The sequence below is a fragment of the Mustelus asterias genome, chromosome 25 (genome assembly GCF_964213995.1).
Source record: "Mustelus asterias chromosome 25, sMusAst1.hap1.1, whole genome shotgun sequence".
In the NCBI taxonomy this organism is placed as follows: Eukaryota; Metazoa; Chordata; class Chondrichthyes; order Carcharhiniformes; family Triakidae; genus Mustelus; species Mustelus asterias.
In genome coordinates, this window is record NC_135825.1 from 48942410 (window position 1) to 48969384 (window position 26975).

At 43.6% G+C, this 26975-nt stretch overlaps 1 protein-coding gene across 2 annotated transcripts in view; it reads left to right on the plus strand.

The window, feature by feature from the left end:
• Positions 1 to 6599: 6599 nt before the first annotated feature.
• The window catches only part of bcas2 (BCAS2 pre-mRNA processing factor), a 29574-nt gene continuing 9198 nt past the window's right edge, over positions 6600 to 26975 (plus strand). Inside the window, exons 1-4 of one of the 2 annotated variants that reach the window (XM_078197969.1) lie at positions 6600 to 6743; positions 15599 to 15691; positions 21000 to 21070; positions 22637 to 22798. In XM_078197969.1, coding sequence (XP_078054095.1) covers positions 6651 to 6743; positions 15599 to 15691; positions 21000 to 21070; positions 22637 to 22798 — 419 coding nt within the window. In that variant the 5' untranslated portion in view covers positions 6600 to 6650. The remainder of the gene's footprint in view (positions 6744 to 15598; positions 15692 to 20999; positions 21071 to 22636; positions 22799 to 26975) is intronic. The other variant, XM_078197970.1, reaches the window with a different exon arrangement.

Here is a 26975-nt window from a genome sequence, read left to right on the forward strand (position 1 = left end):
GGGTTTCCTCCGGGTGCTCTGGTTTCCTCCCACAATCTGAAAAACGTGCTGGTTAGGAGCATTGGCCATGCTGAATTCTCCCTCAGTGTACCCGAACAGGCGCCAGAGTGTGGTGACTAGGGAATTTTTACAGTAACTCCATTGCAGTGTTAATGTAAGCCTTCTTGTGACACTAATAACATTTTAAAAAATGAGTCTGGTGATGATATCAGAAAGCGCGGCTTCACATGGATAAATTGAAAATTTCAGCACTAAAATTGATATATTTTTGCTTGGTAGCAGTGAGTTAAAGTGAGTACATTGCATTGACATTGTCACAGTTCTCTACATACAGATTAGCTATCATCTAATTGAATGGCCGAATAGACGTGATGGGCTGAATGAGCCATTCCTGTTTCAATGTTCCTTTCAATGTTTTATTTTATCCTTTTATTATTTTTCTTTTCACAAACCTAGGACCTTTACTGCTCCTTTAGATTCAGTTCGCCACTGGGGAATTCATTTGCTAGCAGACCCAGCAGGACGACAGCAGAAGCATCCTCCATATCATCTCTAATGCTCACTGCCATACCTGTGACTAAGTTCAGTCAAATTGCCATTCAAACGCAGAGCACTTTGTCTAAATATAGGAGTGTTATACACCATATGGTGCTCTTTAAGAGATGGCTAAAACGCAATCAAGGCAAGAAAAGATTAGAATTTGGCTCAAGCCAAGTCACATCATCAAAAGACGAATGTTTTGTCAGAACTTTCTTGAAAGCAAACAAGAGAATCCCTGTATGCAAACTGTCTAAGCTAAGTTTCATGCTTTCCCCAGTGATACTGCCTCCTGAAGCCTCGTCCTTACTATAAACTGCGGGAGGTCTGTGAGACCTTTTCTGTGGGGCTAATTAGAGACAACATAGGACCTAGAAGTTGCCAAAATCTGACATCCAAGTGACAGTTCAGGTGGTGCGAATCCTGCCGGGACCAATTTGGGGAGATCGGGGTGTAAGTTGCTGGTCAAATTGGCACTGAATGAAACATTCTGAATGGCAATGGCTGCCTGACATCCTGATCTCAGCTGACAAAGTGCCATTTCGTGTCACGAGAAGATCTTGCCTCCCCCACAGAGTTAGCAATGTGAATGGGGCATTCCACTGTATCCACCCTTGTAAATCACAACCTGGAGGAAGACGTGGGGCTCAGTGTACACGCTGTATGTACTGGAGGTATTCTCTATCAGCACTGACAGTCCCACATTCTCCGGCACTTCATCTGTGCACCTTATTCTTATTTGCAATGAAGAGAAAGGACGTTTCATCCCTCCCTCCCTCCCTCCCACTCAAGTTGCTAGGTTACTGTCCATTGGTGTCAGCAGCTGTCCAGTGCTGTGGCCCAGTGGTGATTCTTCACGCATGAGGTTAGCCTGCTGGCCATTTAACCGTGGGGGGCATCATAGCTGCTGCCAATCCTTTTCTCAATCTACATTCACAGATTTGCACATTGCGGCAGGGGGTCCCACAGGATGATGAGGAAGGGCAGGAACACTGGCTGGTTTTTCCCTCTCCCGAGCTCAGTGCAGCACTCTGACTGCTACCTCACTGAGCAGTCAGCGGGAGGTTTTTTCAGAAGGACATCAGTTTGCCGTGATCAAACGGAAGAGGGGAGGGGTCACATTTCCAAAAGCTCAAATACATGCTTGATAAGGTTCAGTTAGGTTACATTGTTATTTTCTTTTATCTGCTGACAGAGGCTGTAACATTATGAATCCTTAGAGCACAGCTCCAGCTCCCATCAGTAAGATATGCACTAGACATTTTCATAGAATCATAGGATCCCTACAGTGCGGAAGGAGGCCATTTGGTCTATCCAGCCTGCAATGGCAACAATCCCACCCAGGCCCTATTCCCATAACCCCATGTATTTACCCTGCTAGCCCCTTGACACCAAGGGTCAATCTGGTATGGCCAATCCACCTAACCTACACATTTTTGGACTGTGGGAGGAAACCGGAACACATGGAGGAAACACAAGCAGACACGGGGAGAATGTGCAAACTCCACACAGTCACCCGGGGCTGGAATTGAACCCGGATCCCTGGCGCTGTGATGTAGAGATGTCGGTGTTGGACTGGGGTGGGCACAGTAAGAAATCTCACAACACCAGGTTAAAGTGAGGCGCTGTGAGGCGTCAGTGCCAACTACTATGCCACCCTTTTGTGAGGCGCTGTGAGGCATCAGTGCCAACTACTATGCCACCCTTTTGTAAAATCAGATCTGCATTTTTAATTTTTTTTTCACTCATGGGATGTTGACATTACCAGCAAGGGCAGCATTTGCTGCCCAATCTTTCATCACTACAATTGAGTGGTCTGCTCGGCCATTTCACAGGGCAGTCAAGAGTCACCCACATTGCTGTGGGTCTGGAGTCACATGTAGGCCAGACCGGGTAAGGACAGCAGATTTCCTTCCCTAAATGACATTAGTGAACCAGATGGATTTCTATGACAATTGATGTTAGTTGCCGTTACTGAGGCTAGCTTAGATTTCCAGATTTTATATTAATTAATTGAATTTACATTCCACCAGCAGCTGTGGTGGGATTTGACCCCAGGTCCTCAGAGAATTAGCCTGGGCCTCTGGATTAGTAGTCCACTGACCAAGCCACTACACACCATCTCCCCTTTTTACAGTGGCCCGATACAGTTACAGTCTTGTAATTATCCTGATATCACAATGTTACAGTACCTCACCACAAGCCTATGGTGAATACAGTTGGTGTTTTCGTGCTGACATGTAGTGTATGGTAACAGTCAATGGAACAGGCACATGTGGGTGAGATTCACAGGCACTCGTGCACAATCTCATCTAGTGCACACCTCTGTGTTTGCCGTTTGGATGGACTATGTTAAAACTGCTATACAAAAATAAATTGTTGTTATAAGTTGAGTTTGTTATTCGATGAAATAAAAATATTGCACAGCATCAAAATAGCTGGGGTAAATGTTGGAGTTTGGGAAGTACAGCTGCAGAGACATCTTTGATAATGGAAGTTTTAAATTCCAGAGGTAATCAGAGTGCAGCATCTACCTCACCGATAATCTCTCAGAATCCAGCAGTTCCATTATTTAATGATGAACAATACAACTGAGTGTAGCCCCACATTTAAATCGATTATATCCTCCAAGCCCGCTGGCACACTGACACAACTGCTCACTGTAACATCAGAATGTGTGTGTTCTCTTCTGGGCTCCCTTGAATTAAATAAAAATCTGTTTTCAGCATTGTTTGCAGTTATTGTAAAATTGTTAATGTCCTATTAAAACCTAGTTTAATTACAAAATTCTATTCTATTATCTTCAGTAATGTAACTCACAATGCATTGGTACATATATCATACTTAAATCAATTACTAAATGATAGAATCCCTACAATGCAGAAAGAGGCCATCTGGCCCATCGAGTCTGCACCGACCACAATCCCACCCAGGCCCAACCCCTTATCCCAACACATTTACCCACTAATCCCTCTAACCTACGCATCTTAGGACACTAAGGGGCAATTTTTTAGCATGGCCAATCAACCTAACCCGCACATCTTTGGACTGTGGGAGGAAACCGGAGCACCCGGAGGAAATCCACGCAGACACGAGGAGAATGTGCAAACTCCACACAGAGAGTGTCCTGAGCCAGGAATCCCGGCATTCGGCCTCTGATCTTCGGGTAAGTGTTCTCCAAGGCGGCCTTCACGACACATGACAACGCAGAGTTGCTGAGCAGAGACTGATAGCCAAGTTCCGCACACATGAGGACGGCTTCAACCGGGATCTTGGGTTCATGTCACATTATCTGTAACCCCCACGACTTGCCTGGGCTTGCAAAATCTCACTAACTGTCCTGGAGACAATACACATCTCTTTAACCTGTGCTTAACACTCTCTCCACTCACCTGTCTGTCAGATGTCTGTACCTTTAAGACTTGATTACCTGTAAAAATTCGCATTCCAACCATTATTTTGTAAATTGAGTTTGTGTCTTTATATGCCCTGTTTGTGAACAGAACTCCCACTTACCTGACGAAGGAGCAGCGCTCTGAAAGCTAGTGGATTTTGCTACCAAATAAACCTGTTGGACTTTAACCTGGTGTTGTGAGACTTCTTATTGTGTTTACCCTCAAGTTACACAGCCATGATGCCATCCTTGATGCCATCCTCACCTGAGTTCAGTTGCTGCTATCCTTATACCCCTGCCTTGCACTAACGCCATCTCACTTGCCTTGCTAGTTAGTCAGACAACCACCCTGGCAAATCCTCTCACTCTCTGGAAACCATGGACCCGTGCAACTCTGAGGGGAACATTTCAGAGAATAGCATTAAAGACGCATCACAGCTGTCACCCACACCCTGCACCAGTGCAGATACTCCCACCTTGGTGGGAATGATTAGTAGGCAGGCTTCTGGCTCACTCACTGGTGAGAACCTCATAGCTGATGATTCACAGCAGGCAGAGGCAGGGATATCCCAGGGATCTGGCACTCAGAGGGATGCTGGACCCCACGACTCTGCTGATCCAAGTCAGTTGACGTGCCTCAGCTCTGTCATTCCACAGCTGCTGGAGCTGTAAACGCAGAATCGGGAATATCACAAAGAGATGTCAGCATCCCTCCCTGGACTACAAGGCCAACTGTAGGAGTCCCATCGTCTTCTGTCCAAGGAGATTCCCGGCTCGGGTCACTGTCTGTGTGGAGTTTGCACATTCTCCTCGTGTCTGCGTGGGTTTCCTCCGGGTGCTCCGGTTTCTTCCCACAGTCCAAAGATGTGCGGGTTAGGTTGATTGGCCATGCTAAATTGCCCCTTAGTGTCCTGAGATGTGTAGGTTAGAGGGGTTAGTGGGTAAATGTGTAGGGATATGGGGATAGGGCCTGGGTGGGATTGTGGTCGGTGCAGACTCGATGGGCCGAATGGCCTGTTTCTGCACTGTAGGGTTTCTATGATTTCTATGATTTCTATGAGATAGTGCCGTCACTCTGACACAACAAGGCCAATTATTTTATTCAGCATATAGCTCTTCAATTTTGGTAATAGAAAATACTGCGGATGCTGGAATCTGAAACAAAAACAGAAAATGGTGGAAAATCTCAGAAAATCTGACAGCATCTGTGGAGAGAGAATGGAGCTAATGTTTTGAGTCTGGATGACTCTTTGTCAGGGCTGAAGACAAAAGAAAATAGAATGAGACTGATACAATGGGTGGGGGGTGGGTGTGAATTGACAAAAACTGTCCTTGCATTCACTGCTCCCATTGTGGTCTCCTCCACATCGAGAGACCAAACGCAGACTGGGTGACGGCTTTGCAGAACACCTTCAGTCCGTCCGCAAGCAGGACCCAGACCTTCCTGTTGCTTGCCACTTCAAGACACCACCCTGCTCTCCTGCCCACATGTTTGTCCTTGGCCTTTTGCAATGTTCTATTGAACCCTAACGCAAACTGGAGTAACAGCACCTCATCTTCCAACTGGACATTTTACAGCCTTCCGGACTGAACATTGTGTTCAACAACTTCAGAGTATGAACTCTTTCCTCCATCTCCACCCCAATTTCATTTATTTTATTTATCTTAACATTTAAAAACGGTTATTTCTTCCATTGTTTCAATTGTCCACTTCTTTATATCTTGCTTTCCAACCCTTTCCTTGCCCACTACCAACTCACGAGGGCCATCTGTCTCAGATTCTTGCTCATCTTTGTTCAGCAATTTACACATTCAGATCTCATGATAGAATCCCTACAGTGCAGAAGGAGGCCATTTGGCCATCGAGTCTGCATTGACAACAATCTACTCCTGTAACACCCCATATTTACCCCACGAATCCCTCTAACCTACGCATCCCGGGACACTAAGGGGCAATTTAGCATGGCCAATGCACCTAACCTGCACATCTTTGGACTGTGGGAGGAAGCCAGAGCGCCCGGAGGAAACCCACGTGGACACGGGGAGAATGTGCAAACAGACAGTGACCCAAGCCGGGAATTGAACCCGGGTCCCTGGCGCTGTGAAGGGGCAGTGCTAACCACTGTGCCGCCCTGTTGTTTGAGAGATAAATATTGGCCAAAACACCAGGGATAACTCCCTTTTTTCTCCTGCACAGTGCTAACCACTTGCCACCATACTGCCTCATTACCCAATTGGAAAATTCCCCCATGGTCAGCCAGTCATTTTAGCCTGTTTTCAATATGCCTATTTTCAATATTTCTAATTGCGAAAGAGAAATAGTAAAATAAAGCGACAAAAACATATTTTTAATGATGTTTCTCCAGGGTTGCACACAAACAGTATCCTGGAGTCTGATCCTCAATTCCTGGAGACTCCAGGTGGGAATGTCCCTTGTCAGCACGTGCTTCACTGGGAAACTGATACTGTATGCACATGCCCTAAATGGAAGGGGACTGGTGCGCAGGCGTGGGCGCTACCCGGTCCGCGCGTGCGTACTGGACGCCGGTCACAGCACAGCGCAGGCGCACCCGGCTCCCTTCACGGCACGGCGCAGGCGCACCCGGCTCCGTTCGCACCGCAGCGCAGGCGCACTCGACTCTTTCGGTCGCGCAGCGCGGGCGCACTCGGCTCTATTGGCAGCAGAGCGCAGGCGCAGTGAACTGGAACGGCGGTTAAGATGGCGGGCCCGCTGGCTGTGGCCGGCGATGTAGTGGTTGATGCGCTGCCCTATTTCGACCAGGGTTACGATGCTCCGGGGGTCCGGGAGGCGGTGAGTGTCGGAGCTGGTGAAGGAGGGGGGAATAATTAGGGGTGTTGAACTGGGTCAGCTCCCTGTGATTGGGACTGGGCAGAGCAATGGGACAATTGACTCAATGGAAGGTGCAAACTTTGGCCTTTATCTGGAGACTGTATATAACCCAATGGCTTTCCTTCACTAACTCCTCTTTCCTATGGGCTACCAAGGACTGGAACCTTCACCCACAAGGATCACCGTGCCTCCCCAGGGGAGGGAAATCTGTTGAACTTTTTTTTGAAGTGACAGTCTGCACTCACTGTGCAGCTCCTGTAACCCCGTCCCCAGTGGAAAACCGTGGGGGGGAAACCGAACCAAGGATTGGAGTTCAGTGTTTCAGATGTGTCTAACCCTGGGCAGACACAGGAAATAAATACTGTGGGTGCTGGACTCTGACTCAAAAACAAAAAATGCCTAGAAAAATCTCAGCAGGTCTGACAGCATCTGTGGAGAAAGAATAGAGTAAGAAGTTTAACAACACCAGGTTAAAGTCCAACAGGTTTATTTGGTAGCAAAAGCCACACAGGCTTTCGGAGCTCCAAGCCCCTTCTTCAGGTGAGTGAAGGGGCTTGGAGCTCCGAAAGCCTGTGCGGCTTTTGCTACCAAATAAACCTGTTGGACTTTAACCTGGTGTTGTTAAACTTCTTACTGTGTTTACCCCAGTCCAACGCCGGCATCTCCACATCAAGCAAGAATAGAGCCAGCGCTTTGAGTCTGGATGAACTTAAGGGTCATTCTGACTGGAGCTCCCTCTCTAACAGCATTGTGAATGTACCTGCACCACTTGGACTGCAGTGGTCAAGAAGGCAGTTCGCCAGCACTTCTTTTGAGGGCAATTAGGGATGGGCAATAAACATTGGTCTTGTCAGTCACACTCCAATCCCATGAATTAATTTGATAAAAGTATATTTTCTCTAACGGACAAATTCAGAAGCAGGCTTGATGTTGTAAGTAGAAGTTGAGGGATATTGGGTCAAAGGTGGGCAGATGGAGTTGAAAGGATCTAATTAAATGGTGGAACAAGCATGAGGGTGAATCACCTACTCCTGTTCAGATGTGCATGTAGTGATCAAAGCAAATAGTGTTGAAACATTTCAGCAGAAACTGAATACATGGGGAGTAACTTGACACATCTACGAGAAAGAAGGGAATATAAATATATGGGAGACTGGTGGGAAGATGTATTCATATTGGGAGAAGACTTCTGTGGAGTTTAAGTAGCATAACTGAATTTGGCTGAATGGCCTGATTCTGTGGTGTCGATTGTCAAAAGGCTTGGATGGTGAGAACAAGAGAAGTGAATTGGGGAGAAAGCGCAGCAGGGTGGGTAGGAGAGTGTCAGCAAGGAATCGGGGCACGTGGACATGGAAAGAGGGACTGGAGAAGAGTGTGTGGATGGAGTGGGGGAAGGCAGGAGAGGGACAGAGTAGGAGTTGCACAATAATAAATGGTCGAGATGAAAGCAAACGGATTGGGAGGAAAAGATCCAACTTCTGCGAAGTTTGGATTGACTGACTTGAGGAGGAGAAAAGATCAGAAAAAAATAAATTCTTGAACTCTGAACAACAAAAGGAAAAAATGCAGAAAATAAAAACAGGAAATGCTAGAAAAACCCAGCAAGTCAGACAGCCTCTGCGGTGAGAGGGGGTGAAAAAGTTAATATTTTGGGTCGATTAACCTTGAACCTGGAATGTTAATTCTGTTTCTCCCTCTGCAGATGTATGTGACCTGGTGCTGAGTATTTCTAGTATTTTCCTAACACAACTAAAAGCAGTGACACAGTGATTGCTAAGCAGCAGGGACAAAATTGACTTAGAATCATAGAATACCTACAGTAGAGAAGGAGGCCATTCAGCATATTGAGTGCGTTATCGACCCTAATAATCACATTTTAATTTGATGTTAAGTTTCCTTTGTACTTTGATTTCTGTTCGGGCTGTTCCCCCTCCTTTTTGGGGAGCTGCCCCTTTTACTTTATCCTGACTTAATCTGAGTTTGTTTATTTGGTTTGACCTAAAAAGAGGCCAACAACAATCCCCCCCCCCCCCCCCCCCCCGCCCAATATTTACCCTGCTAGGGGCAGTTTAGCATGACCAATCAACCTAACCTGCACATCTTTGGACTTCCTGAATATAGAATTGAAACATAGAATCAAACTTTATAATGGCATCTCTGCACATCTTTGGACTTCCTGAATATAGAATTGAAACATAGAATCAAACTTTATAATGGCATCAGTTGTCCCCAGTGCAAGAACTCCTTTTTAAATTAAGAAACTTAAATTATGATGGTCTGGGAGGCAGTGGTATGTATGTTCATTGGACTAGTAATCCAAAGACTCGGGATGATCTGGGACCCCGGTTCAAATCCTGTTACAGCAGATGGTGAAATTTGAATTCAATAAAAATCTGGAATTAAAATGTTTACTGATGACCATGTAGCCATTGTTAATCGTCATAAAAGTCCATCTGGTTTACTGTGTCCTTTAGGGAAGGAAATCTACCACCCTTACCTGATCTGGCCTACATGTGATTCCAGAGCCATAGCAATGTGACTGAGTTTCAATTGCCCCCTTGGGCCAGCGACGCTCATGTCCTGTAAGAATGAGTTTTTTTTAAAAATCACATTGAATCTAAATCCTCAATTGATTCATCTGCCTATACCATGAATCTTTTCAAATGACCATTTCCATGGATCCAGTATTATGCCGTATAAACTTATTGCATCATGTCCACCAAAACTCAGTTTGTGGCTATCTGTTATCACTCCAGTCCATATGTTGTTATTAGTTCCACCTATAGCTGTTTTTCCAGAAATGTTTGGATTCCTTGGGATTCTTTTCTCTCTGAGGCAGTATTATTCTGAGACATTATTTTCTCACCATTTGGTTTTTGCTGATAGTGCTGTTTTTTGGCCATGCTCCTGAAGAGCACAGGGCATCAGTTCATGGATTGTTCGTTTTCTCGCAGTGTAATAATTCAATCATAATGTAGCAGCATTGGAAAAGACCATATTACCTTTTGAGCCTGCTCCACAATTCAGTATAATCCTTTTGGCATTAACTCCACTTTCTCCCCTGCTCCCCATGCCCCTTCCTTCCCTGAGAGACCAAAAGTCTGTGTCGCAATCTTAAATATATTCACTAATGGAGCATCCACAACTTTCTGGGTTAGAGAATATTGTTAAACATGATTCCCCTTTCGTGAAATCATGTGGACTTTGCACTTCGAAAATCACCGCAGTCAGACATAGTTAAGACTTCCGTAATAGCTTCCAGCACTTTCCTGACGACTGTCTGGCTAACTGGCCTGTAGTTCCTTGTTTTCTTTCTCCCTCATCTCTTGAATATTGGTGTTACGTTTGGTAGCTTCCAATCCCCTGGACTGTTCTAGAATATTCATTCAATGTCTTTGCCATTTCCTCAATTCCTGCTTTGATTTGATTTATTATTGTCACATACAGTGAAAAGAATTGTTTCTTGCATGCGAGACAGACAAAGTAAGAAGTCTCACAACACCAGGTTAAAGTCCAACAGGTTTATTTGGTAGCACAAGCTTTCGGAGCGCTGCTCCTTCAGGTGAGTGAAGAGTTGGGTTCGCAAACAGGGCATATATAGGTACAACTTCTGTTACCAAATAAACCTGTTGGACTTTAACCTGGTGTTGTGAGACTTCTTACTGTGCTTACCCCAGTCCAACGCCGGCATCTCCACATCATACCATTCATAGAGAAGGTAAGGAGAGAATGTAGTGTTACAATCATGGCTAGAGTGTAGAGAAAGATCAACTGAATGCATGGTAGGGCCATTCAATAGTCTGATGGCAGCAGGGAAGAAGGTGTTCTTGAGTCAGTTGTACGTGACCTCAAGCTTTTGTATCTTTTTCCTGACGGAAGAAGAAGGTGGAAGAGAGAATGTCCGGGGTACGTTGTGTCCTTAATTATGCTGGCTGCTTTGCCAAGGCAGCGGGAAGTGTAGACAGAGTCAATGGACGGGAGGCTGGTTTGAGATTTTTTTTCCCCATAACTTTTCCTGTCTCCCTCCTGAAGAATCAATGCTCACTTTAGCCACTCTCCTTTTTTTATGTTTGTAAACACTCCTACAATCTGTTGTTTGTTTATATGTTCCTTGCTCGTTTACTCTTTTCTATTTTCTCCCTTTTTATCAACTTTTTGATCACTCTTTGCTGTTTTCTAAACCACTCCCAATTTTAGTTGCTCTTTGCAAGATTGTAAAACTCTTCTTTGATCTGGTGAGCCAGGGATGGATCTTTCTTGTTGAGTTTGTTTTGTAATGGAATATATTTTTCTTGAACATTTTGAATTGTTTCTTTAAATGTTTCCTGTTTCCCACGACTTATTTACCAGGAAATCTTTCAGTCTGATCTGCTCATCAATTTTAGCCAGCTCTCCCCATTACTTATGTAATTGGCTCTGTTTAAGATTCTTTGGTGTATTTCACTTTCATACTTAAGATGGAATCATAGAGGTCATAGAGTTTACAGCATGGAAACAGACCCTTTGGCCCAACTTGTCCATGCTGCCTTTTTTAAACCTCTAAGCTAATCTCAATTGCCGTATTTGGCTCATATCCCTCTATACCCATCTTACTCATGTGACTGTCTAAATGCTTTTTAAAAGACAAAATTGTACCCACCTCTACTACTACCTCTGGCAGCTTGTTCCAGACACTCGCCGCTCTGTGTGTGAAACAATTGCCCCTCTGGACCCTTTTGTATCTCTCCCCTCTCACCTTAAACCTATGCCCTCTAGTTTTAGACTCCCCTACCTTTGGGAAACGATATTGACTACCTAGCTGATCTGTGCCCCTCATTATTTTATAGACCTCTATAAGATGGTGGGAGATATAGGAAGGATGTCCGAGGTAGGTTTTTTACTCAGAGAGTGGTTGGGGTGTGGAATGGACTGCCTGCAGGGATAGTGGAGTCAGAAACTTTAGGAACATTTAAGAAGCTATTGGATAGGCACATGGAGTACTTCAGGATGATAGGGAGGAAATAGCTTGATCTGGGTTTCAGACAAAGCTCGGCACAACATCGTGGGCCGAAGGGCCTGTTCTGTGCTGTACTGTTCTATGTTCTAAGATCACCCCTCAGCCTTCTACGCTCCAGAGAAAAAAGTCCCAATCTATCCAGCCTCTCCTTGTAACACAAACCATCAAGTCCCGGTAGCATCCTAGTAAATCTTTTCTGCACTCTTTCTAGTTTAATAATAATCTTTCTATAATAGGGTGACCAGAACTCTACACCGTATTCTAAGTGTGGCCGTACCAATGTCTTGTACAACTTCAACAAGACATCCCAACTCCTGTATTCAATGTTCTGACCAATGAAACCAAGCATGTTAAATGCCTTCTGTCCACCTGTGACTCCACTTTCAAGGAGCTATGAATCTCTACCCTAGATCTCTTTGTTCTGTAACTCTCCCCAACGCCCTACCATTAACTGAGTAAGTCCTGCCCTGGTTCAATCTACCAAAATGCATCACCTCGCATTTATCTAAATTAAACTCCATCTGCCATTCATCAGCCCACTGGCCCAATTGATCAAGATCCCGTTGCAATCGGAGATAACTTTCTTCACTGTCCACTATGCCACCAATCTTGGTGTCATCTGCAAACTTACTAACCAGGCCTCCTATATTCTCACCCAAATCATTAATATAAATGACAAATAACAGTGGACCCAGCACTAATCCCTGAGGCACACCGCTGGTCACAGGCCTCCAGTTTGGAAAAACAACCCTCTGCAACCACCCCCTGGCTTCTGTCAAGAAGTGGAGATGCCGGCGTTGGACTGGGGTAAACACCGTAAGAAGTCTAACAACACCAGGTTAAAGTCCAAAGTTGGACTTTAACCTGGTGTTGTTAGACTTATTCTGTCAAGAAGCCAATTTTGTATCCATTTAGCTACCTCGCCCTAGATCCCGTGAGATTTAACCTTGTGCAACAACCTGTTATGCGGTACGTTGTCAAAGGCCTTGCTAAAGTCCATGTAGACAACATCAACTGCACTGCCCTCATCTACCTTTTGGTTACCCCCTTCAAAAAACTCAAATTTGTCAGACATGATTTTCCACTCTCAAAGCCATGCTGACTGTCCCTAATCAGTCCTTGCATCTCTAAATGCCTGTAGATCCTGTCTCTCAAAATACCTTCCAACAACTTATCCACCGCAGATGTGAGGCTCACTGGCCTGTAGTTCCCAGGCTTTTCCCTGCAGCCCTTTTTAAACAAAGGCACAACATTTGCCACCCTCCAATCTTCAGGTACTTCACCTGTGACTATCGATGATTCAAATATCTGCTAGGGGACCTGCAATTTCCTCCCTAGCCTCCCACAATGTCCTGGGATACATTTCATCAGGTCTTGGGGATTTATCTACCTTGATGCGCTTTAAGACTTCCAGCACCACCTCCTATGTAATATGTACACTCAAGACCTCACCATTTATTTCCCAAGTTCCCTAACATCCATGCTTTTCTCAACAGTAAATACTAATAGAAGAAATATTCATTTAGGATCTCACCCATCTCTTGTGGATCCGCACATAGATGAGAATGTATTATGATCATTGTTTTTAGTGTATCTTTTGCTTTGAAGTTACTATTTAACCCTACATCATTGCACAATACTCAATATAAAATAGCTTTATTCGAGTTGGTTCCACAATGTATTGTTCCAGGCAACCGCCAACTCGCCTTCAAGACCCCCTTTTCCAATTTGATTGTTCTAGTCTATTGAAAATTAAAGACTCCCACAATTATTATATTGCTTTTGTCACGAGATCCAGTAATTTCTTTAATGCCCTGTCCATGGTTTAACGACTAATAGGGAGCCGATAAACTGCTCCCACCAACGTTTTCTGACCTTTGCCATTCCTAATTTCTGCCCGAGCTGATTTTACTTCCTGATTTGAGTCCAGATTCTTTCACTAACATCCTTGTGTCATCCATTAAATCTTACCCTCAATTTGAATGCTAAAACCTTTTTTTTTCAATTATTTAAACCTAATTTCTTAGTTTGTGTCAAGTTTAATCATTACCATCTTTATAGCTTTTGTATCTCCAATCTTTTGTCCTTTTTAACAGTTGACGTAGTTGGGCTCAATGTTGCTTCCAATTATTAACTTGTTCCCGTTCCTTTTTTAAAAATCTTTCTCCAATTTGGATTTTTCCCTCAGGGCTGCTCTGAAGTTACTATTTAACCCTCCGTCATTGCACAATACTCAATATAAAATAGCTTTATTCGAGTTGGTTCCACAATGTATTGAGCTGCAATGAAGCACTTCACATAACTTTCAATAAATCTTATATGTCATCCCAAAACTTGAATGTTGCTCTCATTTCAGCAGTGACTCATTTGTTCTACATAAGAGAAAAAACTTGGTAAATACCTGCGTCCTTCTGTTTGCAATATAGAAGGATGCAGGTACTCTGACCAAGATTAGTCCTTTGAACAATTCTCTCTTCTTAAACTTCAAATGCTGTGCCCTGCATCTGCTTCCTTCTCTGCTACGTAGAAATTAACTCTGCAGCCAGAATTTGTGCCATAATCTGAAAAACTGGAACACCGTTGCTGATCTGACCTTTCTGCCAAACCTTGACTTGGCATCATTTGATCAAAATGTCTTGATGTTTCTGTGTCTTCTGATAAAAGATGTGTTTTTGGTTGGTGTGATGTGGGAGTGACATATTGCTGGGATTTCTTTGTCACTTGTATCATGCTAAATTGGGTGGTTTGGCAAACGGACAGAAATTAGCAGAACACTGGAGGTCATAGGCAGGTTAGTGGAATATTTATCCACCATGAGACCACAAAGCGAAGAGAGGCTCTGACTAAACCTCAAAGCCTGCAGAACTGACCTAGGGCAAACCAACTAATAAAAATTTGAGTGCAAATAGGACAGAGTTGCCCACACTGAGGCTTGCTATTTAAACACACGGATTAAACTGTGTTCTGACAGCAGTATTAAATTTATCTTCAGGAGTCTCCACTCTGTCAGCCATTGGCAAGTTTGGAAGGATTTTTCAAGTTGACACAACTATTTGACCGCGTTATGAACGCACCTTCCATGGCCGTCAAGTCCTGGGGTGGGACTCAAACTAGGAACTTCTGACTCAAGAGTCAGGGATGAAAACCGACTGCACCACAAAACCTCCTTAAATCGCACAGATAGAAAAGAGAAAAAAATTCAGGTCGTTATTCCAAAAATCAATAAATTTTTAACAATCAAATGATGCCATATTGCTACAACTTTATGTGCACTTTTTTTTTAAAAAACCCCTTCATTTGACACTTTGTCATGTGCTGGTGTTTTACAGTTGAGGGATTGCTTCCTGGTTTTTGTTGTGGCCAGGTTCTTAAGATGAATTTAATCTGACTCCAGTGCATTGAGGCCTCTGCGTTAGGAATGGAATGCACATCAACTGCAAAAGAAACAAAGTCTAATTCCAAATATAATTTTGCTACATAAAAGTAAAATACAAAGCACAATAAATTAAATCTGCAAGTGTAGTAAGGCTCCGAATCATAAATGTAATGTCTGACTGTATATTCGATATCAACTGAACCCAAATTGAATCATAGTTCCCTTTGTTTCTCACCTTTCCCAGATCTTGAATTGGTGTGGGTCACTAACATTTGTTTTCCGGAATGTTCTTTGCAGCCGCCATTGGGTAGATATTTTTGACTCCCAGGTGCCTGCAATGTCATTCTGATCTGGTGGTTTAAAATGCTTCTGCGTTTTGGCAAGGATTAACTGAAGGCCGCTTAATATTTTAGGTTCACCTCTTGTTTGTTCCTTATTTTTCAGGCAGCTGCTCTGGTGGAGGAAGAGACGAGACGTTATCGACCCACAAAAAATTACCTGAGCTATTTGCCCACACCTGACTATTCAGCATTTGAAGTGAGTGTGCACAACATCTTTTAATTTGTGACTCTTAAATTGCCGATTTTAGATGTGCCGATTAGAAAGAGCAGTCTGAGAATGTTGTGCGGAGATAAAGATATAAGAATGCAAACCAAAAGCTGCTACCAACTTTCTGATATTTCATTAAGTGGCTATTTATTGTGTATTAATGCTTCCGACAGTACTTAACATGAAAGATCCCATTTCTCGGGTCTTGCTGTACAAAATCTACTTTGGTACATGTTACCCTCTTAAGTCAGCAGTGATGAGGACCATTTTGGTCAGAACAGATCAGGGTTGGACTGGATGATGCATTTGCCAGTTGATATGTTTGAAGTTCACTTGACCAGAAAGATAGGGGAGTAAAACAGGATTATGGGGTATAGTGGTTTGAGACAGACTAATAATCTCCCATGGAGTTGCTCAAGAGTGAAGAATAATTATCGCTGGGGTTTCTCACCCTGGGGTTATGGGCAACATCTCTTGACAGTACATGGGAGAAATTGTCCAATCGTGGCTTTAAGGTCTAAAGCATACCACAATGCATTTTTTTTCCCCTTTTTAAATTTATCCTTGTGTCAAAGGAATAAAAATAATAATGCTACCTGGTCAATGTATGCTCTACCTGTTGTATTTTTTGAGTTTGCAAGGGTATGCAGAGTGACCCAGGGTGGCTGACAGGTTTAACCTGGGTGCTACTGATCAGCAGCAGTGTCTCAATTTTGAATTTCCTAGTGTGAGTTGGAGGTCTCCGACTTGTCCTCTGAACTACTTTGAGCTGACATGGCTACCTGGCACAATGCACCATCTGGGAAGAGAAGACCATCTACCATATTTGCTTGGGGATATATGGCCAGCACTTTCCAAAGAATGTGGGTCTCGCAGCTGGCAATGGCCATGTGGGGTTTGGAGGAGATCAGCTAGCCTGGTTTGTGATCTCAATTGCTAATCATAGGCTCTGGGAAACCTCAAAGCCTGCTTCCCGAGGGAAGTCCGAGCACATCGTCTATCCCTGCATTAAGTTTCTGCACCCCAAGAGGAGTTTGCTCACAGAAATATCGGCCAATAAGGCACAGTTTGGAGAAAGCCAGTGACAGAATAAAATTTAGCTTTGTGCTGAAGTGTTGTAGGCTTTTGTAAAATTTTGTTCCTGGATTGAACCAAAGCTGAGTTCGGTCATGAACGTTCTACTCATTGCAACCAGGCAACTTGGTCTCGATGCTCCCCATCTCCCAACAACCATATGATGGAGGAGGCTGAAGGACAGACTTTGCTGATCTTAGTTAAATTCAAATCAATTCTGGGAAGTTCCCCTCTGATCTTTGGCATTGCAACTACCTTTGTATACATCAAAAGTAAGCTCCTTTCAGAACTCGGCCAGCTATCTTTTGAATATTTGCAATTAATTTCTCGCCCTTCGTGAGCTGGCAACTTCTTCCAAATATCAGTGACCTGCTGTGAAATGAAAAACCACCTGACATCTTATCTGCTCTGTGCTTACATAATTTATGTGCATGTTCCCTTGTTCTCAGCTAATTCAAACAATCTCTCCACATGGACACAGTCTCGCTCTTTAACTAGACACTTTTCTATATGGGGCATAATTTGAGTTTTTAATACAAGCATACAGTACCTTTTTTTGCATTGGCTAAAACTATTTGCTCTGTCTGTAGCACTGGCTTTGGCCCTTTAGAAACTTGTGAATAATGCTTACATCTATACAATGCCTTTCTTGACTGTGGGACGTCCCAAAGAGCTTTAACTCTAATGAAGCAATTTTGAAGTGCAGTAACTATTGGGAAATGTAGCAACAATTTTGCACACAGCAAGTTCCAACAGACAGTTCACACACACGCCAGGCAATGACCATCACCAACAAGAGACACTCCAACCACCGCCCTTTGGTAACCATCACTGAATCCACCACTGTCAACATCATTGAAGTTACCATTGACCAGAAACTCAACTGGACTCGCCACATAAACACAGTGGCTACAAGAGCAGGTCAGAGGCTAGGAATACTGCAGCGAGTAACTCACCTGACTCCCCAAAGCCTATCCACCATCTACAAGGCACAAGTCAGGAGTGTGATGGAATACTCCCCTCTTGCCTGGGTGGGTGCAGCTCCGACAACACTCGAAGCTTGACACCATCCAGGATAAAGCAGCCCGCTTGATTGGCACCACAACTACAAACATTCAATCCCACCACCACCGACGCTCAGTAACAGCAGTGTGTACTATCTACAAGATGCACTGCAGCAATTCAACAAAGATCCTTAGACGACACCTTCCAAACCCATGACCACTTCCATCTAGAAGGACAAGGGCAGCAGATAAACGGGAACACCACCACCTGCAAGTTCCCCTCCAAGCCACTCACCATCCTGACTTGGAAATATATTGCCTTTCCTTCGGAGTCACTGAGTCAAAATCCCTAACGGCATTGTGGATCAGCCCACAAACATGGATTGCAGCGATTCAAGAAGGCAGCTCACCCACCACCTTCTCAAGGGCAACTAGGAATGGGCAATAAATGCTGGCCAGCCAGCGACGCCCATGTCCCACAAATGAATAAAAAAACAATTCATTTACAACACACGTGGGTTGCATCAGATTTCTGATTCTGTCCAAGCTGCATCCAGCCGTTTGTTTGGAAACGTAATTGATCCTGCCCCTACTGTCTGTTCTCTAATTTAATCCAGTCATTGTTAGGCCAGCAGGTGACAAGAGTTAAGTGATGCTGTGATTGGCAGCTCATTCCAGACATTTGCCACCCTCTGTAGGGGGGGAAAAAATGCCGCTCTGAACCCTTTTGTATCTCTCTCCTCTCATCTTAAACATATGCCCCTTAGCTTTAGACTCCCCTACCTTTGGGAAAAGATGTTGACTATCTACCTTTATCTATGCCCCTCATTATTTTATAAACCTCTAAGATCACCCCTAAGCCTCCTATGCTCCAGGGGAAAATAGTCTAGTCTATCCAGCCTCTCTTTATAACTCAAACCATCAAACCCTGGTAGCATCCTAGTAAATCTTTTCTGCCCTGTTACTAGTTTAATATCCTTTCTATAATAGGGTGACCAGAATTGCACACAGTATTACAAGTGTGGCTTTACCAATGTCTTGTCCCAACGCCTGTATTCAGTGTTCTGACCGATGAAACCAAGCATGCCGAATGCCGCCTTCACCACCCTGTCTACCTGTGACTCCACTTTTCTAGGAGCTATGAACCTGTACCCTTGGTTCTTTTTGTTCTATAACTCTCCCCAATGCCCTACCATTAACTGAGTAAGTCCTGCCCTGTTCGATCTATCAAAATGCATCACCTCGCCTTTATCTAAATTAAACTCCATTTGCCATTCAGCAGCCCACTGGCCCAATTGTTCAAGATCCCGTTGCAATCCTAGATGGTCTTCACAGTCCACTATGCCACCAATATTAGTGTCGTTTGCAAACTTACAAACCATACCTCCTAAATTCCCATCCAAATCATTAATAGAAATGGCAAATAACAGGGCTGCAGCATTCTGTCTCTACAGACATTAATTCAGAGCCCAGCATGTGTGAACTTCTCTGGCATCTGTCCAACATTTAATGCCAAGTGTGGGGCCTTGTAATTGTCTTTTTTCTTGAGGGTTCTGACCCCTTCTAGTTCTTCTATAATTACAGAGCAAGTCTAGTTTCAAGATGTCAAATTAATGGGAAAATTCTATGGAAAGTGTGATGGGTTAAGTATCATCAGACATGGGCATGTTCATGTTGAGATCTTCAAAAAATGCTGATGAATGACAGGATGTAGCTATTAGTGTGCAGATTGCTACTGCCCTTCCCGCCCAAGACTTTCAGTTTTATGTACATCACAAATCAATGCAGATGATCATGCAGTAATGCTATGGTTAATTATCATAGTGTGGTGTGCCCTGATTTCAGTGACGAATTGTATTGACGCCTGTTTAGCAATACCAATGTTGAAGATGAGAGACAATATTGCAATGGTATTTGCCCCCAGTTTCGTTGATGCCCAAACAAAGGCCAGCCGAGGAAGACAGCCATTTATTTGAGCATTTGTTTCAATTGTTGCAAATGTGAGGCCACATGACCTTAATGACAGAGGTGTCTGCGATAACAAGGCTCGGAGTGGTCCATTTCAAGGTGCAGCTGTTAAATGGCAGTCTCAGTATCCGCAGTCTTTCGGATGGAATTGAGAATATATAACAGGGTAACTAATCACTGGTAGCTGAAAGGAGTTAATCTTTTTATAAAGAATTGGTTTCTGATTCTTTTAGCAATTGATAAAATTGGGCTAGTCAGCATACTATAGGCTGTTGTTTTTCGTGACATTTAACTGACCCACTTACTTTTCACAGATGTCATTTTTCTCCCCATGCCCTGTTCTTGGGTATTTATTTTTCAAAGGAACCATAGTCTTTGATTTTCCAGATCTACCATTTTTGGAATCATATTTCAGTTAAGGTTATGCATTCATTCTGCATGTCTTTTGTAATACAAAATACTTATTGCATTTTGATTTATAGAGCTGGAGCCATTGAATCTTGCTGCTGTCTAATGTCAGAATAAAAAATGTAGCAAAGTTTTCAATTTAAAAAGCCTCGTTCCAATTTTTTTTTTCTTCTCGGTGTGGGTGGTACTAGCAAGGTACAATTTATTGCCCATTCTCGTTGCCTTGAGAACATGGTGGATGTGGGGTCTCTGCAATTCTTTAGTTTCCTAGGGTATTAAACTATAATCAAACTAGCATCTTGTAGCAGAATTGGAGGTCTTTCAATCCACTATGTGCTGCCACTTGGAAAGAGCTATCTAATTAGTCCCACTCTGCCTCTCTTTTACACCCCCCCCCCCTCCCCCTCCCCTCCTTAGCCCTGCAATTTTCTGTTTTCAGGTAGAAATGTCATTTTTCCTTTGAAAGCACTAATGAATCTGCTTCCATCACCATTTCAGACTCTTAACTCACAGGGGGAGGGTGGGATTTCTCCTGATTGTCCCCCTAGTTTTTGTCAATTGTTTTAAATATGTGCAGCAAAAGTGTTTACAGGAATGAAAGCTAACAGGAACCCTGTTGGATTTAACTCGTGTTACAATTTTAGAGTTCATTCTTTACAAAGGATATGTATAGCAGGGCAGCACAGAACAGCACAATGGGACGTTTGTAATCGGTTCATTTAACCTTTTTTAATCACACATCATTCATTGGTGCACCACAGGAAAGATCAATGCTTTAGAATGCTGATCTCGTTTGTAAACATTTTAAAAGCTAATGGGTTTTTATTTAACTTATTTTATAGACTGAGATCATGAGGAATGAGTTTGAGCGACTGGCAGCTCGCCAACCAATGGAACTGCTCAGTATGAAAAGGTGAGACCGCGGGTTTCTCAAAATGTAAACTGGAAAGCGACGGGTGGGTGAGCAACAGGCTAAGAAGAACAAGCAGTTCTTGTAATGAATCGGGGACTAACATTTACCAATGGTTTGCTGAAATTAATTCCCTTGGGATAAAAGCAGGGAGGTCTTGCTGCAACTGTACAAGGCACTGGTGAGGCCGCAACTGGAGTACTGTGTGCAGTTTTGGTCCCCTTATTTGCGAAAGGATATATTGGCCTTGGAGGGAGTGCAGAGAAGGTTCACCAGGTTGATACCGGAGATGAGGGGTGTAGCTTATGAGGAGAGATTAAACAGATTGGGTCTGTACTCGTTGGAGTTTAGATGGATGAGGGGTGATCTTATAGAGACATATAAGATAATGAAGGGGCTGGATAGGGTAGAGGTGGAGAGATTCTTTCCACTTAGAAGGGAAACCAGAACTAGAGGGCACAGCCTCAAAATAAGGGGGGGCCGGTTCAGAACAGAGTTGAGGGGGAACTTCTTCTCTCAGAGGGTAGTGAATCTCTGGAATTCTCTGCCCATTGAAGTGGTGGAGGCTTCCTCGTTGAATATGTTTAAATCACGGGTAGATAGTTTTCTGATCGATAAGGGAATTAGGGGATATGGGGAGCAGGCGGGTAAGTGGAACTGATTCGTTTCAGATCAGCCATGATCTTGTTGAATGGCAGGGCAGGCTCGAAGGGCCAGATGGCCTACTCCTGCTCCTATTTCTTATGTTCTTATGTTCTTATGATTGGAATTCATTGGAAGAACCTGTGTACTTTATCCTAACCTGTCAGGCTGATCACTTTAAGGTGGTGAGCCACTTTCTTGGATTGTTGCAGTTGCACTCAGTACTGGGAGTTACAGGTTTTTGGCCTAGTAACAGTGAAGGAATGATCATATAGTTCCTGGTCACAATGGTGTGTGGCTTGGAGGATAACTTGCAGGTGGTGGTCCAATGCATTTGCTGCCCTTAACCTAGATGGTACAGGCTGCATGTTTGTAAGGGGCTGCGGAAGGAGGCTTCAAGTTGCTGCAGTGCATCTCTAATATCTTTCATCCAATGCAACCTGCTTTTGCTGCATCTTGCAATGTGCTGAAAATCCCAAGAATCAGCCATGGTTCCCATTCCTAAGAGTTATCCCATGGCCGTTCCTGAAAGTTTGTTTGGCAATTGAACAACAGCGACTTGGTCAACTTTCCTACCCTCTGTTAAATAACCAAGCTTGGCCTTGCATTTTAGGAATATATTTACATTGGAGCTGTCACTTTCCTGCAACACAGTGGTTGGTTGTATAAATGCAGCCTGGAATCGGAGTCTGTGGACTGAAGCAAAGTGAGTCTCTGGAGTCAGTTTGGACCTTCGCAGCTGCTTTACATTGCACAGATTTGGTTTCTGCACCTGGACAAAATTGTTTCAGATAGCACCAAAGCAGGGGTGTGAATGCATCCTAGGAAGAAGAGCTACTTTGGTGAGAGAGCAGACTGTCAAGGAAAAATATCATCTGCATCCTCAGGAGATGAGGAAAGTTTAAAAACTGCTCTTCTGTTTTCCAGATATGAACTGCCTGCCCCATCCTCGGGACAGAAGAACGATATCACAGCGTGGCAAGAATCTGTGAACAATTCCATGGCACAACTAGAACATCAGGCAGTGAGAATTGAAAACCTGGAGCTGATGTCACAGCATGGTTCGAATGCATGGAAAGTCTATAATGAGTACGTGAGCTTTTTGGTTGCAAATAGCTTTTGCTGGGAGTTATAGTACAATCATTTAGAAGGAGGATCATTTAGCCTCTGCAAGAACTAACTAATGTGTCCTACTCCCTTAGCTATAGAGATTTTTTTTCCATCTATTTGCTTCCCTAGCGATAACATTATTTGTTTCTTCCTTGCCACACCAATTCTGAGGACACTATTTCCTTCATGTTCAGTTCCATTAGTCCCTCCTGTATCTCTTTTTGAAATGGTCACTATGTGCTTGAGCCTGCACATTGAGTGTCAGCACACAATACAGTGGTGAAAAGCGTGGCAACCATACCCTGTCCTCTCCTCGCCCAATACCTATTTGTGAAGTGCACTGTGAGCAAAAACAGAAGCTTGTTTTGCTTTTCTCCCCCGCCCATAACTTCATCTCGAGGGAGATATTGTAGTCCTAAATCCTGGCTAGCATCAGCTACGTTAGCATGTATCAGGATGCCAACCTGACGTTTTCTGGTCTGAATTGCTTAGGGATTCACAGGATGGTCCATTTACCTAAATATTACCTCAACTTATTGTCTCTTTTTTTTATAGTTCATAACAGCTCAAATTAGAACAATCACTTTTAGGATTTAAGGATTGATGCCAGGCCTGATATTTGTGTTTGGTTGCCCTCTGCTGCCTTGTGCTAAAGCACTCCACGTGGTGAAGGTATTCCACTGTGCTGTTGGATAGCGAGTTTCAAGATTTTGATCCAATAACTTTGAAGGAATGGCAATGTAGGGTGTGAATTGAAGAGGAATTCAGAGATGGTGTTCCCAGGCACCTGCTACCACTCCTTCCAGAGTGGAAGATGACGTTGAAGATCTTGTTGATATTATACATTGCTGCCATTGTGTGAGGTGTTAGAGGGGCCGAATATTAATTGTGGGTGGGGTGCCAGTCCTGCAGAGTACCTTGTCCTGGATGATACCGGAGCTGCAGGCAAGTGGAGAGAATTCCATCACCCTCCTATCCTGTGCCTTGTAGGTGGTGGAAGAGCTCTGGGCAGTCAGGGGGGAGGAGCCAATTGTCAGAATAGCTAACCCGTGACCTCTTTTGTAGTCCCTGTATATATCTGATCTAGTTAAGTTTCTGGTGAAAGGTGAGTCTCAGTGTTGTTACTGCTGCATTCAACAATTTTAATGCTATTACGTGTCATGAGTAGATGATTAGACTCGTAACTGAAGTTGGTTGTTACCTGCAGCTATGGTGAGAATTTTTCTTTGCAATTATCAACCCTGACCTGATATTGTCCAGGTCTTATCTGTAAGTGGGCATAGAAAGTTTCATTATGTGAGCAGTTACAAGTGGATCTGAGCACTCTGCAATCAACAGCACACAACCCCACTCTACATGATGGAGGAATGACCACTGAAGATGGTAGGGTCTAAAAAAGTTGTCCTGCAACTTCATTCATACACAGAATTCCAATACCTCTGACTAAAATCCTGATTTGAATGCAAGATGAGTGTTTCTCTGGTAGCTCACATGTAAAGTTTAAAGTTTATTTATTAGTGTTACAAGTAGGCTTACATTAACACTGCAATGAAGTTACTGTGAAAATCCCTTAGTTGCCACACACCAGATTGAGGGAGTATTTAACATGGCCAATGCATCAAACCAGCATGTCTTTCAGGCTGTGGGAGGAAACCAGAGCACCTGGATGAAACCCACGCAGACATGGGGAGAACGTACAAACCCAACACAGACAGTAGCCCAGCCCGGGAATCAAACCCGGGTCCCTGGCGCTGTGAGGCAGCAGTGCTGACCACTGCACTGTGCCACCTTGGCATATGCGAAGTTTTGCAGTATCAAGAACTCTGATGTGATTTCCTTTGCATACTGACATGGCTGATGCCATCCTGAAAGAGCAGCATTACAATGGGTGGCATCAGTACCCTGGGATATCGGGGTTTCATGCTTCAAATAGCTTGTTTGCGCATGTCTACATATACATCAGACACTGCTGCAATGTTCCTCATGGAAGAGCATGCTAATGCTCACTGCCTTAGCTCACACATGAACAATATCTTATTGAACAGGACTGGAAAGTATCTTGTACTCATGAAACCACATTGACCATCAGCTATCAATGGATCAAAATACATCTTGAAGTAATTGAATATCCAGACTGAAGCTGAAGATTATTCATAAAGCTAATGGGGGAATGTCTCTCTTTGCTGCAGTAACAGTACTGTTCTAAAGTTAGGTTAGGAAATGTTTTTGAATTAAATAAAACATCTGTTATGTTGAAACTGTCCATTTGCTTACATTCTGTTCAATACACAGAGTGCAGTAAATTTAAAAAGACCTGATGTTTGTTACTGTTAGAATCAGTTTTTAAATTCCTTTTTGGGCTGCATTTTAAAAGTATCAAAGTGAAGGACTCACTAAAATGTATTTTGTGAACTTGATGAGGCACTTCCTTGTGCCTTTTAAAATATTCCTTTTACTTGACAAACATCGTCTTTAGCTGGTAGATGCATCAGATCTTGGAAACAACACTTCAGTAATGGATTCAATAACAGGGGAATCCATGTTTCATCATAAAACATCCCATTACGCACTTCATTTCAGTAGCACTGACTTTTACAAAGGATTTGCAACTCTTGGTTACTAATGGTAATGATCCAGGATGGAGTGTTCACAGCTATTCACCGTGATACGTATCATAAGTACTGGATAACTTTCACCTATTTCGTTTGTTTGCTGCAAGTTTCCAGGTCAGCCAAATGCAGAACTGTAAGAGCAGTGTACAATTTGAATTTTGCCTGCGTAAGGATTAAAAATCCTTACAGCTTGTTTTAAAAGGTATAAATGTATTGTTAAAGTGCAACAACAACTTGCGTGCATATAAATACAGTGCGGCCCCGTTATAACGTGATGGTTGGGGTCCATAAAATGTTATCGCGAAAGAAGTGGAGTCGCGCTAAATCGGGGTTCAAGAAAATCAGCGTTCAAACAGTAGAAATTAAAACACACATTAATTTTTAGTAAAGCTTTTTAATAAACAAAACAACAGTTTATTTCTTAAAGTGATCGAGTGTTCCTTGCTTGAACGTAGCATTTCGCTGGCTGCGAGCGAAATCTAGAATGCTTCTGAGTTGGAGGATTTTTATGTGGCCCACCTCCTGGGTCTCCAGAACTGGTACACTTGCCTCCGCTGGTGCTATAGTTACGTTACGGACGATCTCGGCATCCGTCAGATGCTCATGCGTTGGGCATTCGTCATCGGCAGAGTGCCACTGGTGTAGCTCTTCTTTGCTGCATTCAGACAGCTTCTCTGCCTCACGCACATCTTCCTCCGTGAAGCCGTACAAATCTGGCTCGTCGTCATCTTCCTTGGTGGATTGGCGTGATGAAAAGGCTGGCCCCAGACCCTTTTCCCAGCATTTCTCTACACATGACGAGCTGACTGGTGGAAACAGCAGGGCGAGCGAGATTTGCCAATCATGAGCGGGGAAAAAAGGGTCCAATGATTCATCGCGTTATATCCGAATTCGCGCTAAATCGGGGTTCCGCTGTATTAGCAAATGAAGTTTAACACTATGCTCCCAAAGAAGTATAGGTAAAGTCTCCATAGTCCCAGGTGACTGTCGGCTGCTCTCCCCTTTCATGGGGAGAGCTAGGGTGGATAATGTGAAATCTGATCAAAGAGAGAGGATTTAAAGTGTCTTAAAAGAGGCAAATAGGTGAGAGTTGACAGTCAAAGGTGGAGTGATTAGAGTTGTGCAAGCGATCAGAATGGGTGGAGCGTGAAGATCTTAGAGAATTGTTGGACTGAAGAAGTTTAGCTGGATAGGGTACATGCCTGGCCATGGTGAAATTTGAAAATAAGGTTTAGGATTTTAAAATAAAGTCTTTGCCAGACTGGGGTGCAGTGGAAGTCAGCAGGTGAATGGAATTTGGTGCCAGTTAGGATATAGACAGCAGAGTTTTTTGTTTAGGTCAAGTTTACTGAGGGTCCAAATAGGGACTGGTCAGTAAGGCATTGGAGTAGTAACGAATCATATGGATGAGGTTTTCAGATGAGCTGAAGCAGAGGTGGACATGGTGATGATACAGAAGTGGAAGTCGGTGGTTGTGGGGAGAATGTGGGGTGGGAAGCTCAGTTAAGAGTCGAATTTAACAAGTGAAGGTTGTAATCAGTGTT